The 16,222-nt window shown below is 35.5% G+C and overlaps 1 protein-coding gene across 5 annotated transcripts; it reads left to right on the forward strand.

Annotated features, from left to right (window-relative positions):
- The first annotated feature begins 822 nt into the window (after nucleotides 1-822).
- LOC127063016 (forkhead box protein K1) lies at nucleotides 823-8,841 on the forward strand. Of its 5 annotated transcripts, none has more exons than XM_050992178.1 (6): nucleotides 823-968; nucleotides 1,908-2,242; nucleotides 2,965-3,738; nucleotides 3,819-4,078; nucleotides 4,166-4,268; nucleotides 4,360-8,841. In XM_050992178.1, the coding sequence occupies exons 2-6, from the start codon at nucleotides 1,965-1,967 to the stop codon at nucleotides 4,541-4,543; spliced, it is 1,599 nt and encodes a 532-aa protein (XP_050848135.1). In that variant the 5' UTR covers nucleotides 823-968; nucleotides 1,908-1,964; the 3' UTR covers nucleotides 4,544-8,841. The 5 variants fall into 5 exon arrangements, with proteins under 5 accessions (XP_050848135.1, XP_050848134.1, XP_050848133.1 ...); XM_050992177.1 differs by having other exon boundaries at nucleotides 877-1,025; XM_050992176.1 differs by having other exon boundaries at nucleotides 961-1,107.
- Nucleotides 8,842-16,222: the final 7,381 nt, after the last annotated feature.

A 16,222-nucleotide genomic window follows, 5' to 3' on the forward strand; every position in this document is an offset into this window, starting at 1 on the left:
ATCTTATATAATAATTATATATTAATCTAATTATTTTATAAAGGTACAATTAAAAAAGCGTAGAAATTCTAATCAACTTTAAACAAGATTCGGTACCTTAAAGATATTTCATGTACATTAGGATCATTTATATTTGATAATCTCGTATAAATATGAGATTGTAGGAATCAAAGAAATGCACAATTACAAACGTTAGATTTATTTATTTGAAAAGTGTACGATCGAGATATACGATATAACTATAAATTGTTATACCTGAAATGGCTCAGTAATAAAATGGTATTAAAAGGATCTGTTTCCGCTTACATAAGAATTATATATAGGGCCTGCTTATCGATGTTACACTTTTAAGAACGATTTCGTCTTTGACGATACAATGTAAGCTTTGTTAATGAATAAGGCAGGTAAAGAAGAAGAAGAAGAAGAAAAAGAAGAAAAAAAAAGCAAACAAACACAGTGATTACGAATTAGGCGCCATATCTCTTATCGGTGGGTGAGAAGAACGAGACGTAGCGCTTAAAGCAGCTACTTCCGTTTCCCTTTTCGGCCATTACGGTCCTTAGCAGAAGACGTTAGACGGGGAGTGGATCTTCCCGTGAGATGTTTGAAGAAAGTTTTGTTATCTCGGCTCGTGGAGGAGCTACGAAGAGATAAAAGGGATATTGTAGGTGTAAAATATATGAAGGATTGAAGTTGGTTAAAAAATCGAAAAGAGGTTATGTCGTTCGCATTCGAGTTACCGAATGATGGCGGTCGTCGCATTCACGGTCACACGGCGCGTTTAAACGGAGCGCCGCACGCGCGTTCGCGTCACGTGGTGACCACCCACGTTTCGGATTTGTAAGTAAACAAGGAGGGAAGAAAATATTTGTGTCCGAGGAACCGACGTGCGTATATAAACGTTGGCCGACCCTGCGTCCTGATTAACTTTCGACGAGGCAAGAAAGAAAAAAGAACAGAGAAACCGAGTGAGAGAAACACGTCTTTCCTAATCAAACGTTTATTTCGCCGACGAGGGGTAATAGGTGCGCGCGAGTGTTTGCCTGTGTGCGAGGTGTATGTGTGTGTTTATACGTTCCCCTCTTCTTTCCTCGTGCGTATGCGTGTGTACGTATGTATATATATAATATAGAGATATATATATATATATATGTATGTATGATGCATATATATATATATCCTGCTTCGGTAATATATTTACACACCGGGTTATACACGGCGTCGACGAAAAGAAGGAAAAGAAGTTCTATATAAGAATAGTTGACGTATTAATGATTAAATTCTAAAAGTTGAACGCGTAAATGATGTCATCTACTTGGATGGATCCTGTAAAATTTATATTTTCTCTCTATCTTCTCTTTACTTTTCATTCTCTACGTTCCCTCTCTCTCTCTCTCTCTTTCGTTCACTTTATGTGCGTGCTCGCCCGCACGTTTATGTGTTGGTGTGTATCTGAGCGCCTCTGGTGTGCTCCCTCTCTATCCTACTACACACGTCCGTCTGTCTTTCCGTCTCTCTAACACCCTATTCCTACTGCCCTTCGTTCTATCCGTCTCTTCATTCGTCAACTCTTTCGTATATCTACCTATTCGTCTATTTAGTCGATTTACCTATCTCTTCGAGCAAAGAATCTTTCTCTCCTATCTCTAGCGACCTATCTATCCGCTACTGCCGTGTCTCTCTCTTTCTCTCTCTCGCACACACACACTATCTCTCTCTCTCTCTCTCTCTCTCTCTCACTCACTCACTCACTCATTCTCCATCTCGTTCGCTCCCTCTTCTCTCTCTCTCTCTCTCTCTCTCTCTCCCTCCTTCCGTCTTGTTCGAGAGCTCGTTCGCTCGCTTGCTCGTTCGCTCGCTCGCTCGCTCGCTCGCTCGGTACTATGTCTACGTACTCTCGCACTCAGGAGAGCGACGCGTGGGCCCTCCTGGCACTGAAGTCGGCACCGGCCAGTCCGACGAAGATGCAGTGGAATCCAGAGGCAAAGGGTGCGCCGATCGCGCGACTCGAAGGTCGGGAATTCGAGTACATGGTTAGGCAGAGACGCATCACCATCGGTCGAAACAGCAGCAAGGGTGAGGTCGACGTCAACATGGGCCACTCCAATTTTATCTCGCGCCGACACCTCGAGATCTTCTACGATCATCCGTTCTTCTTTATGACCTGCAACGGCAAGAACGGCGTCTTCGTCGATGGCGTGTTCCAACGTAAGGGCGCACCTGCCTTTCAATTGCCAAAAACGTAAGTCTCTCATTTCTCATCTTTTCATTTTAAAAATTCGTTGTGTTAACCTGTCTTTCCCACGTCCAATCTCCAACGTGCATTTCCAACGTTTAATCGCTTAGGATAGTCTTTCATATCTTTACTGTTTCTTTGCACATTTTATTTCATTAGAATTCTAATGGTACTGTTTAAGTGGAGTGAATCGATAAGTGTTTTGGCCGATGTAACATTTCACCGGAATTAATAAGACGAATGGCCGTGTTCTATCGGTGGTTTGTAGTAATGATAAAAGATGGAATTGCTTTAGAGTCTTTCATTTCTGTTTTTTTTTTCTGCAGCTTCAAGTCAAAGATTTTCATGTATTAATATTTTCTTAAGTGTTTGTAAATATTGGTAACTGTCAAGATTATGATAAACAAACACATAATAGCATAGTATACTTACCTTTTTGCTATCTTCGAAGCGACAATGTGTTTATTGTGTATGTTGTATGTATCTTTCTATATATAATATTATTGTTTGTCCTTCATTTCAAAAACAGATACATTTTAAGGTTGGAGTAAATAAGTATAAAAACTATCTTGCGCGCACACGCACACACACACATACACACACGACAAGCATATCTATAAGTATCGAGCAATGTCACTCGTGTTATTGATATTAGAAGATGTACCTATGCGTAAGTAAATAATATTACTATCCAACACATGGTAATAGTAAAACTTTTTAAATTGCAGGTGCACATTTAGATTTCCAAGTACAAATATAAGACTTGTGTTTCAATCCTTGGTGGATGAACAAGAGCAAGGTAATGTACGCGTACCATCTCCTCCCAAACAGAGAGTGCCACTACCGCCTCTACGTATAAATATACCTGATACGGGATATAGTAGTCCCTTTCCTTCTCCTACGGGAACCATAAGTGCTGCTAACTCCTGTCCAGCCAGTCCACGAGCAGGTCAGGGTAGAAGAAATATTTCGGCGGATTTACAAATGGTAGCGGCGTATGCTGCGGCGGTCGCAAATGATCCACAGAATTCTGGAATGGAGAGGCACGAGGGAACCCAAAGTTCCAGTAGGCAAATCAGTCCCGAACCTGGGACTGAGCAGCGTTATAGGGGTAGCAGTAGTTCGGGTCCAAACGGTACAACGGCACATTATAGTCCGCCAAAAGATGATTCTAAGCCTCCGTACTCGTATGCTCAACTTATCGTTCAAGCGATAGCATCTGCGCCGGACAAACAGCTCACGTTGTCGGGCATTTATTCGTATATAACAAAAAATTATCCTTACTATAGAACTGCCGACAAGGGATGGCAGAATTCTATTAGACATAATCTATCATTAAATCGTTACTTTATAAAAGTACCAAGAAGTCAAGAGGAACCTGGTAAAGGTTCTTTCTGGAGGATAGACCCACAGTCCGAAGCAAAGTTAATAGAACAAGCCTTTAGACGAAGAAGACAAAGAGGTGTACCTTGCTTCCGAGCTCCATTTGGATTATCCTCAAGGTATACCGGTATATTTTTATAGACTACTTGCGATTGACTTTTTATCAAGCGATACATCGTTTTTACCTTTAAATCGACAGAAGTGCACCTGCGTCTCCATCTCATGTGGGAATTAGTGGTTTAATGACACCGGAATGCCTGAGTAGGGAAGGTTCGCCAGGACCTGAAACATATCCTGATAATTCTGTTCCTTCTCCAGCTGGTCATCTCACGAGTCAGTCTGCGCCAGGATCACCGGGACATCCATATCCGCCGTCTTCCCAACAATCCCATAAAGGACGTTTGGTACAGCAAATAACTGTTGTCACCAATGGCGTAAGTGGAGACGCAGCGAGGGAAGGTATTTATACACTTTCAATTGCTTGCATTACATACGTTATTTATACATTTGTGATTCCAATGGAAAAGTTTTCTATGTCGATTGTAGAAAAATACTTGGTGCCTGGAAACATAGTAGAGGAGCATTCTTTATCTCCGGCTGGACAATACAGCCCAGCTCCTGTTATTGTACAAACAACATATAATTACAGGTAGATTTTCTTACATTAATTTACAAGACGAGACGTGATATTTCCGCATGAAACGCATATCTATGTAAGAGTGCGTTTATTTACCTTTCAGTGGAAGCTTTATCGGCCCTGACGCAGGCGTTGGGGTTGGCAAAAGAGCACACGACGAATCAGATAGTTCACCTGGTTCTCCAGCTCCGCTTGCCATCGTTGAAAGTCCCGAGCCTCTCGAGCATCAGCAACAACAACAACAGCAGCCAAAACGTCAACGTGTGCATGACGTGGATGATCATTGAACTATTATCCTAGCATCCCACTTCGTAGAACATTATTACATTACATTATTTGCCTATTACCAGACACACAGCCAAGTTCTCTTTTCCTTTTAACGCATAACTGCTTTGGACGGCACACGGTGGAGCAAATATCCGGTTATAACGTTTTAAGAGAGGTAAATCGTACTGCGTTATTAAATGAAAAAAAAAAAAGAAAACTTATTTTGTTCGGACCACATCCAGCGAGGATTATTCCTCTCAAGGAAGCATCAATCAATTTATTGGGAAAGTGCAACTTCTGTTATTTTTTCTAAAAAGAAAAGTATATATATATAAAAAAAAAAAACACACAAACAAAAAACAAAAAAGATTTCATGTTACAAACGATACAGACGCAAAAGTCTCCAATAATTTTTCATATTTTGTAGTATACCGATTAATGTGTATAAAAGTATATACATAGTATTGTATTTTTCACTTGACAACTTATCAATTAAAAGCACGAAAGAGTCAGGGATAAATATCACAAAACTTGAAATTGAAGCGCGATGAAAGCCTTTTTAGCATGTCGTTTAGAGCGACGATGGACGATCGTAAATCAAGATACATTTGTCTCGTTGGCAACCAATAAAAAAAATACACACACACACACATATGAAACAGGAGGAGAGAAAAAAAGAGCAAGAAACAGAAATAAAATAATCAAGTAACACACATCAATCGCGTATAACTATTAGATGAAGACGACGATGGCGGCGACACGGTTAATAGTTTGTGGTTCTGTAAACGTTGCTTCTCACGATAGCAAGGCTAATAATCTTCCCATAAAAAAAAAATAAATAAATAAATAAATGAAAAAAAAAAAAACAAAACAACAAAACCAAGAAAAAAAGCTGGAGGCAATCGTTTTCGTTGAGCATAGCTTAGAAAAAAATCTTTTCAGAAATCTTTTGATTGCGCTCAGTTTTTTCTAAAGAGAGAAATACTATCAGTGCTTATAAGATCACACACACACACACACACACGCGCGCGCGCGTATATAATTATATATTATATATATTATATATATTATTTATATAATATAATATATGTATTTATATAATGTAATATACGTATATATATTATATATTATATCATATATATATATATACACACACATATATATATATATATATAATATATATAATTTGGTGCGAAGGATCGATTTATTGAAAGAAGAGAGGGCTGGTGATACATACATATAACGTAATGAGAGAGAGAGAGATAGAGATATATATATAAACTGAACGAGACGCGTATACAATACAATTTCTTAGCAACACACTCACGTACATACATGTACACACACACACACACATATAACATACACACAACCAACAGCTTTAGTCGATAGCTGCTGAAACACAAGAATGACGCGAAATATTCGAAGCGTTTAATAGTAATTTTAGATACCTCTCGATAATAGAGCTGAAGCAAAAATGCTTCCCTAGTCGCTCGGTATACTTTGTTAAAGAAAAATGAAGCTAAAAGGTATATATATATATATACACTATGTAGTATAATGAAGGAGAGAGAGAGAGAGAGAGAGAGAGAGAGATAGAGAAAGAGAGAAAGGAGAGAAGCCAGGCATACGTGTCAAGAAGAAATAGCATTTATTCGTAACAATGCCACCCCTTCTTCCCACCCCTGCCCCCGCCCTGCTTTTTCACTAAAGGATTAATTACGTTTCACAGGATACGCTAATTGTTTTTTTCTCTGACAAGCTCGATCAAAATTCAGTATTTTTTAAAAGAGAAAGATCGAGATATATATATATATATTTACTTATATATATATACATATATATATATATATATATACACATACACATATTTGCGCGGGGAAATATTTTTTACGAATTGAACGTTTTCGATATTTCATTTCTTTTATTTTTATTTTTATTATAATTATTACTATTATTATTATTATTATTATTATTAATATTATTATTAATATTATTAATATTATTATTATTATTATTATTCTTTTTTGTAATATTTTCCTTCTTTTTTTCTCTTTTTTATTTTTATTCTTTTTTTTTTTTTTTTTTTTTTTTTAATGTACATACAAAATATGTAACCGTATTCCCGTGCTGTGGCGAACGATAATCGTACTAAAGTACTTAAACTTCGTTAACGACGAATTAAGAAAAACTTAACGAAATAAAATGAAATGAAATGAAATGAAGTAAAGTAAAATAAAGTATAGATAGAAAGAAAGAAAGAAAGAAAAAGACGTTAACGATATATGATCATTATGTAAGATAATTTTTGCCAAGCGCGACACGCAAAGCTCTTTATGTTAGTATTATATTATTATACGTATATACATATACACATTCAAACACATAAACATTCCTACGATCGATTCAAAATAGTCAGGTGGTTTATAATTATGTTCTTATTTAAATAACTCGTAACCTCACGAATTCTTTGAAATTGCGTTGAAAGTTGCAGGAAAGAAATTGGTCGCTTTTTCCATTGGTAAAGAATTTTATTTGGGAGAAAAAAAAGGAAAAGGATGAAGAGAAAGAGAGGAAGAATAGAAGAAGAGAAAAAGAAAAAGAGAACAGAAAGCTCTTTAATGGAGATTCGAGAAAATATATCGGAGACCTATGATTACATAGGTGACGTGGTAGAAGCTGCCAGAGAAAAGTAATGATGTGAGGTGTTTTGAAATACGTACATATGTATGTACAATATGTATGCATATATCGCGAGCAACGTTTTATTATTATAACACGTTAGCTTTTTTTCCTAATCGAGAGATCGCGAAAAGAGGGGAGAAGAGAGGACTCGCGGATTAGAGGGCTCTTATGCCGCGTTAAAACGAATTTATAATAAATTAATATACTAATATAAGAGAGAAAAGAAAGAAAAAATGAAAAAAATAAAGGGAATGAAAAAGAAAAAAAAAGGAAGAAAACAAAACAAACGTGTTAATATAATGAATATACGAGTTCGTTATGCGAAGTTCTCGCCTGCATATGCATTAAAAAAATACGTTGTGTGGATTGCATAAGGAAATATATATATATATATATATATATATATATATATATATATATGTAGATAGAAACACAGAAAGAGAGAGAGAAAATAAAACAAAATGAAAGATAGATAGAGAGGGTGAATGCTCGGAAGCTGCTTAACGCAATAGTGTGACATAAACGACTAAAAGAGAAACGATGATAAGTGATTCCGTAAATTCTCAACCTCCCCTATATATGTATATGTATATATATGTATATGTATATGTATATGTATGTACATATATATATATATAAAGCAATACCTCAGGGTACGTTACTTGGACTTTGTACGACACAATAATTAACGTGTACAATATACTATATACGTATTTGCGGTATATTGTATCATTTATTATATCGTAATAAAGTGTGTGTGGGTGTGCGGCGTTTTTTCGTGACCAGGAGAAAGAAAGAGATTAAAAAAAAAAAGAAAAAAAAAAAGGAGAAACGGGGAAAGAGTCGGAGGTAAAAGTTAAGAGTTACAAAAAATAAACGAATAAAAATAAAATTAAAAAAAAAAAATTAAGAAAAAAAGCAAATAAAAAGATAAAAATAAAGGAGTGGCCCTGGCTCGCCGTTTTCTAAAGGACTTTATAATAACGCTAATACAAACTCTATTTTTCTGACTTATTAGAAGAGAGACAAGAAGCGACGAACCATCAGTGAGGTTAAATTATTATTCCACATGCAAAAAGAGGATAACGCGGAGAATGAAACATTTCGGTCGTCTCGCCTTAATAATGGATGGTTTTTTAAGGGAGATAGATAGGGAGAGAAAGAGAGAAAGTAGAAAAAATGTTTTCACGAACCTTTCTCGATATCGTGAAAAACGTATCGGTATCGAGATAGTTGTCAATTCGTCGAATTGGACTATCCATTAGGCGAGTTTAAAAATTCGTTCGAAACGGGACCGAGCTTACGCGGGATTGGGGCGGCGGAAGGAGGAAGATTTTGCTTCGCAGTACTAAAGAAAAAAAAAAAAAACAAAACAAAAAAGGAATAAATAAATAAAAAAAAAAAAAACGCAGCTAGTAATCGATACATACGACGCGCCTATTAGCATTCAGGATATCTAAGCGACAAGCGGTTTTGTGAAAGTGCAGGCAAAAACGGTTGTGTAAGTTACTTTTACAAAGTACCTTCGACATGGCCACACACATATATATAATATATATATAATATGTATTATATACATAATATGTATATATATATATATATATATATATATATATATATATATATATATACAGACGAAAAACGCAAGAAAAGGATGAATCTGCGAATATCGAACTCTCCTGTTGTTATAACGATCTTTTATTTTAAAGATTTTTCATTGTTAATCTTTATTATACTCCCGATGGCGTAATTATATTTACTGTTAAATATTTAAATAATAAAAGGCTCCTCGATACTCTCGTGTCGGCCATTTATGGTTTGTGATAACTTTTGTAATAGAGCGGATGATAATAATCGCCAACGTATGCTTATGGGCTTTTTTCCTACTTTTTTTTTTTTCTTTTTATTTTGTAATTATTTTCTACCTCTCTGGTTTTCTCTCTCTCTCTCTCTCTCTCTATTTTTTTTATCTTTTTTCTTTCTTTCTTTCTTTCTTTCTTTCGTCGTCTTCTCACTTCCCTTTTTATCCGGCCTTTTAATTTTTTTCTTACGAAATCGTTGTGTACATCAAAGCGGTACATTCTCGAAAGTGTAATCACATGTAAAATACAGTACAATCCACAACCCTTGGGAAAAGGAAGAAAACAATTTTTTGTTGTCTTCTTTTTCTACTTTTTCTTCTTTCTCGCTTTTCTTTTTCTTGTTCTTTCTCTTTTCTTTCCCAGATAAAATTTACTTCACAAATGATCCTCTCGTAAGCAGGTCCGATTCTATGTCGAGCGTTAAAGGCATTGACGTAAAAGTGATATCCAGGTCGAAGTTATTGTAGATGGACGACGGTGATAAAGTGATGGCCAATCAGAAGTACAAAGATAGAAGGGGTAAAAGTACACAGTGTGCGCTCATATATATATATATATACATACATATATATATATATACACATACATACCTGTATAGTATATATAGGGTGATTCATAAATGCATGTCAATTCTTCAAAGGTTAAATCTAAACACTGATGTACATAAGTAAAAAGCGTCATATGAACGTCATATATCCTGTATATGTATACTATGTGTAAGTGTGTAAATCTATCTCCCGAAGTATTGATAGGCATTTATGAGTCATTCGTTATAACATACATATATAAATTTTCTTCTTTATTACGTATAATATTATTTCTCGCGAATTAACGATTAACATAAAAATATATCTGGTCATTATTTTTTAAAAAGTCGTAATACGTTTAAATAAGTTCTTATCAAATAAATCGTAATGGATGAATAATGTTCTCTTCTTTATTAATGGTTGGAAAAGCATTTCGTGTATTCTGAAATAGCTTATGTCCATATTACACATTCGTATTTGATTAAATTTTCTTCTGTTTATTTTAAGAAAATCAAATTATAATAATTTCAACGGACGAACGAAATAAGTTTAAGAGTCAATTTATGAATTTCGTGCTGTAGATATAATATCTATATAAAATTTTTATTAACTTTTTAACGCGCGAAAGAATATGATAGAAGATTTCATTAAGAGCAGATCATAAGCAAATAAACTGTATAAACTACCTGTGTGTGAGAAACCTTTCGAAGTTTCTTAATTAATATCGCAGGATTCGTGTTATACGAGAGACGAGAGGATCGTTTTTAGATGGAAAATATTTCTTTCAAAAGGAATCTAACTTAAGTATTGAAATGTTAAAAAAAAGTAACTACTTAGATGTTTTTCTCTTTCTTTTCGTCGACAAAATATGGAGAGGAATTATTACTAATCAAATAAATCGTTATTTCATTCGTTATTCCAATCGCATTACGATTAAATTGATTCTCGTTTCTAGTCACATTTCATAATGTAATAAGTACAATGTATCTGTATCTAGAGAATAGGTCAGACAAATATTCGAAATCGAATAACATTTTCTTTTTTTAGACCAAACACGTAAAAAGAATGTTCTGAATGTTTAAATAGAGATTGAGTGAAATTAGCGTGTCGTATAATGGATGATGTATTTTTGAAAACTGTTCTTTTTTTCTTTTTTCCTTCGGAAACGGATATTCGAACATTTTATAAATCCGATTGTTTCATATGCATCCTATAAATATTTATCGATATCGAATAACTCTGAAGAGATCATTAACGGCGCTACGACAAAGATAAACTTTGTTCTTTTTTATTTTCATTTGTATTTTTTCGTCTCTTTTGAAAATCTCCTTTGAATATTTTTACACAGGTCACTGTACTATTATTACTATTATAGTAATAGTGATTCATTTGAAGGAATTCGGAAAACTCGTTACTCGTTCGTTTACTCCCTCTAATAGAATATAATGCAAACGTGTCTGTTTCACTTTGAAAGTTAGTATCGCGTATTCATGTATTCAACGGAGTAGGTTCATCAACGACAACGGTGTCATGTAATCAACATTCCCATATATTCTATAGAGCTTTTCGAGATATGACGAAAATGATATTCGCGAATTGATTAAAATCATAAGAGTATTAGTATTATCGATGGTTAAGGTATATGCACCTTTTGTAAATAATTCTATTTGAATTGGTATTCGTTCGATTGGACTAACAAGAGAAAAAGAAGATGAAAAGAAGAAAATGTAGGAAGATTGGAAAAGATATAAGTACCTTACAAACAAACAAACAAAAATTTCAACGAATTTCAAAAAAAGCGTACATATCGTACGTACTTAAAGAGTACCTAGGAATTACAATCCGTTTGCCTGACTAAAATCAATGATTCTCTACTTGCGATCAATTGATTAGTTAGACGGTCGGACTATTTCCATGCTTTATTCACTAATTCGCGGTTAACACAATTAACACTTTCAATTTGTTAACACCGAATGGAAAGTAATCAAAGAGTCTATCACGACAAAACGAAACGTAGCGCAAATTCTCACTCGAACGTGTTAACATCATTTTTTGTTTCTTAGTTTTTCTTTCCTTTTTTTTTTTGCTTCTTTTTCTTTTCGACCCGTTTACTTTCAATTAAAAGCATTTTGTTTAATAGTTAGTTAAGCCAACAAGTCTCATTCGTTTAATCCCTTTAATGATTCACCTTTAAATCTAATGAAAATAAAGACTCAACGTTAGTGTAAATGCGAAAGACTAAAGCGAAAGGCTCATCTCGTATCAACGGAATTTCGATGATGGATATAAAGCAAGGTAGCTCGGGTTAATTAAACACCAAAGGAAAGTCGCTAGGCCGGCAAGAAGCTTCACTTCTACCATGGGCGTGGATGAGAATTTATTATATATCTCTTGGAGATACTACGTACATATATATTATATATGTATAATAAAATTATGACGTGTTGGTAACATCAGACCGAGACGTTCTTTTTTTTTTTTTTTATTTTAAAGAAAAATTTCAGCGGTATGTAACATCGACGTCCCGTGAATTTTCCTCTTTCGAATATACGTCCATGTTTATTTATATATAGGACGGCCACTAAGTCACTTGATACAAATTTATTGTCATAGTAAAAGAGATTTAATATCAAAGAAAAAAAAAAAAAAAGAAATGTTAAGCCACAAAGTTAACATTTAATAATAATAAATAATAATAGATTTCGTTTTGTGCATTGACAATGAACTTTGATCGATCAATGTAGATTGGCAATATCGTTTTTTTCTTTTTGTCTTTTTTTAATAGATATCCTTATGACTTAACGTTTGTAAATTAAATCTGTTTACATATAAAAATGCATTTTTCATGGACCGTCCTATACACACACCGTCCTACACATGCACACACAGAAATAACAAACGAACAAGCACAAGCGAACACACATACATATACGTGAATATGAAAGAAAGAAAAAGGTATGGCTGTGCCAAATTTTACGATGAAAAACACACACACAGTTTGAGTACTATCTGGAAAAGGAAAACAACGATTCCGATTCGCTCGCGCGAGTTCACCAAGGTAAACTTTGCCATTCGTATTAGTTCCTGCTATATCCGGTTAACGTATAGTAGACGTAGAGAAAATATAGCATATAATACAGCTATATTACGAAGGCGAACAACCCATGCGCCGTAATCCCGATCGTTCGTGCTACTCTCTTATCCCGACCCAGACCCGTTACTCTCTCTCTCTTTCTCTCTCTCTCTCTCTCTTTTTCTCTCTCTATCCATCTATGTACATATCTATCTATCTATCTATCTACCTACCTATCTACCTATCCTTCTCTTTCTCACTACATACCTTCTAACAGCTTCGTGCTATCCTACGAAAGCTCTCTCTATCTCTCTCTCTCTCCCTCTCTCTATTTGTATTTCTCTCTCTCTCTCTCTCTCTCTCTCTCTCTTTCACTCTGTGTTGCCTCTTACTATCGCACCGACCTCTTATAAGACGACGGATTAATGGATTTAATCTACTTAATGAACGGCTACGCTATGTGCTAAGTATACCGCGATTTCTGTATTTTCTCATTATAGAATGAATTCATGGAATTTTTGTTTCCATTTATTTAGAAAATTTTTATATTTATTCTTATGACGTTACCAATGATACTATCTAATGTAAATTTGAAGTTACGCAGATAATGATGCAGATAATGATGCAGATAACGATCATAAATCTGTTATTATATATTATTTGTTCGAGTAGAATAGAGAGATCGAAGAAAAATTTTAAATATGGTTATACGTGCGTATCTCTTAAGTGAACACGAGAAGTGGAGGGAACTCGTCGAGTATGGCTTTATTACTTGGTCGGTATTAAAATAAAATGAAAGACGAAATTTGGTTCGTTTGCGCGTCCCTTCGGACGCGTGAGTCGATTGCTCGCATCCTGATTATCCGAAACGATCGAGGGAGGACACGGAGTTGCTGCTGACGGAGCAAATAGAGTCTTTAACCCTTTTGTCGTTGGTCCAACTTGTCTATTTCCAAAGGTACATTACGATATGTTATCTCTCTCTCTCTCTCTCTCTCTCTCTCTCTCTGTCTCTCTCATTCTCACTCTCTCTTTTTCTTCTCATTCTCACTCGAAGCTAAATAGGATAGATATTACTAACTCACGTAAACGATTTGATCCGTGATAGGCGAATCTAAGATGTCATTTCCTGCGATTACTTCAGAACTGATTAGGTTACACAGCACTTTGAATAGCACACAGACTATAGTAATATTGAGGAGATGCGTTCACTCGGTGTCGAAAATAAGGACTGTCTCTGATGGTTGACCGTTCGTCAAGTCGAGGGAACTTTCGTTTTTGGTGTGACGAGAGTGGAGGAAGTGGACATTGTTAATAACAATCATATCAGTTTAGGAAAGGTCGTGCTCTTTTTTGTTTGGTAAACGTGACCAACAAGATGATTCAGAGATAGACAAAAGATGGGATAGATATATTTTGGGTCGTCCGAAAGGTCTGTATTATTTATGACTAGCATACAAATCCCATGGCCGCTCGGTAAATGCCGTTAAACTGTACGTCAGGGTTTTTGGGATTAACGATAAGAACAGTAAGGATCTAAAGAAAAGTGTCAAGCCCATTTGGTTAATTGCCTCTATACCATTGTTAGGTCCTACTATAAAAACCTTACCCTTTGGGTTATCCTCGGTGACGAAGAATACATAGGATCTCTAACAATAGGGAAAAAAAAGGGAAACCATTTGTTTAGGTCAGAACGATTCGGTTCCAAGTACTATTCGCAAACTTCGAAGCTTGCAAAAGTATTGTGAAAGTTGGGTTTTACGAGAGAACAGGGAGAAAGAGCAAGAACAACAACAACAAAAAAAATAAAAGAAAAATAAATAAAAAAAAGGACGTCTTCGTAGTTGGTGTACTCGTGATGAGAACGCGAGAAGGAAAACAGACTTTCGAGAGTTAAAATTGTTTACTCCGATCAAAGGGAAAAGAAGTTAAATCTCTAAAACGAAGGAGGATAATCTATGGGTTATCTTCTCCTTCTTCTCTCTCTCTCTCTTTTTGGAAATAGCAAATATCTTTCATCGGAAACATCGTTGGTTTTAGAATGATATTACATACATACGTACTATATATGTATATGTATGTATATATTTTCTATATACATAGAAACCATCTAAACTCGGTGTCTACTGGAATACCGAAGCGTACAGCTTTAATTAGACGTCCGTTTTGCGGCCGAGACCTCGTCCGCCGCCTTCCAGAACAAATTGGAGTCTAATTGGTCCACAAGTTTGAAAAGCCGCAGTCGGTTTTCATTGAAACTTACTCTCTTCCTTCCTTCCGTTATTTCCCAAGCTTCTACGTCTCCACCACCATCTCCTCCTCATCTTCCTCCTCCTCTTCCTTCTTCTTCTTCTTCTTCTCCTACTTCTCTCCTATTTCTTCTCCTTCATCTTACTGCTTTTCCGACTCGTTACATATCGGAACTTATCTCTCGATCGTCATCTCGTCTTTCCTATCGATCTATGAAATATTCTTTTCGATCGTACAAAAAAAAGTAGAATTTCAATTTCGAAAGTATTGTTTTTTCTTATATACATACTTTATCTCTATCTATCTATCTATCTATCTATCTACCTATCTATCGATCTATCTCTTTTTCTTGGAGTTTTCTAAATTTCAAAAGTAAGATTCTTTCGAATAGATATCATTCTCCGAGACGTTTCTTATCTATCTTGTAATGACGTCGTATATCGACGAGTGTCGTCTCGTAAAGGGAAGAGATAGTTTGTATCCGTTTGTAGAAGCAGCTTCTGGACAGGCGTTATCTTCGGAGGAGGATCGAATCGATATCGACTTTTTTCGTCGTCGGCTGGCGAAGACGTTAACGAAGAAAAAGTCTCACTGTGTGACTATACTTTCTTTTACACTGGACGACTTACTGGAACGTTTCTTAGGAAGGACCAATATCTTTGAAAAGTTACAATGGTTGTGTTGTTCTCTTCTTGGAAAAACAAAAATACAGAGAGAGTGACTGAGAGAGAGAGAAAAGGGAGTAAGAAAAAAGAAAGAAAAAAAAAGAAGAATAAATAAACAAAGCAAACGAACCGATAGGAAAATAGAAAAAATCGGCCGTCATCATCATTCCGCATACTTCGTAGGAATACGTACATACATCTATATATACATACATATATGTGTATGTACATATACCGGAGAGAAAGCTCCATTGTCGAGAGAATGGAAAAGAAGGATATTGAAAGTCCGTGTCGACGGTACGGATGGATGATGTATGTACGTATGTGTATCTCACTCTTGGATCTGGCCAACAACAACGCACGTATACCTCGAACCTTCGACAAAAATCACTTCTAATGGATATTCATAGCGGATACTTATGCGGACGCGTTCAATACGCGTTCTAACTAAATAGAGTCTCGCATGCATATTCATGAAAGGATATATTTTGTATAAAACGCTTCGGAAACGTCGACGGACAGTAAAATGCGCGTGTACGTTACAAAACCATCGTGTATAAACAACAGGGGATGCAAATCGTTTTCGTTTGAACGCTCCGTTTGTTTTCTTCATTGATAAAGATCTTGAGGAAAATTT

Source organism: Vespula vulgaris, chromosome 4, assembly GCF_905475345.1.
Source record: "Vespula vulgaris chromosome 4, iyVesVulg1.1, whole genome shotgun sequence".
Taxonomy (NCBI): Eukaryota; Metazoa; Arthropoda; class Insecta; order Hymenoptera; family Vespidae; genus Vespula; species Vespula vulgaris.

Coding starts and splice junctions, on each gene's coding strand:
- LOC127063016 (XM_050992179.1), top strand. CDS start 1,884: ATGTCTACGTACTCTCGCACTCAGGAGAGCGACGCGTGGGCCCTCCTG. Junction 3,739..3,818: donor CCATTTGGATTATCCTCAAG/GTATACCGGTAT, acceptor TTAAATCGACAG/AAGTGCACCTGCGTCTCCAT. Junction 4,269..4,359: donor CAAACAACATATAATTACAG/GTAGATTTTCTT, acceptor TTTACCTTTCAG/TGGAAGCTTTATCGGCCCTG.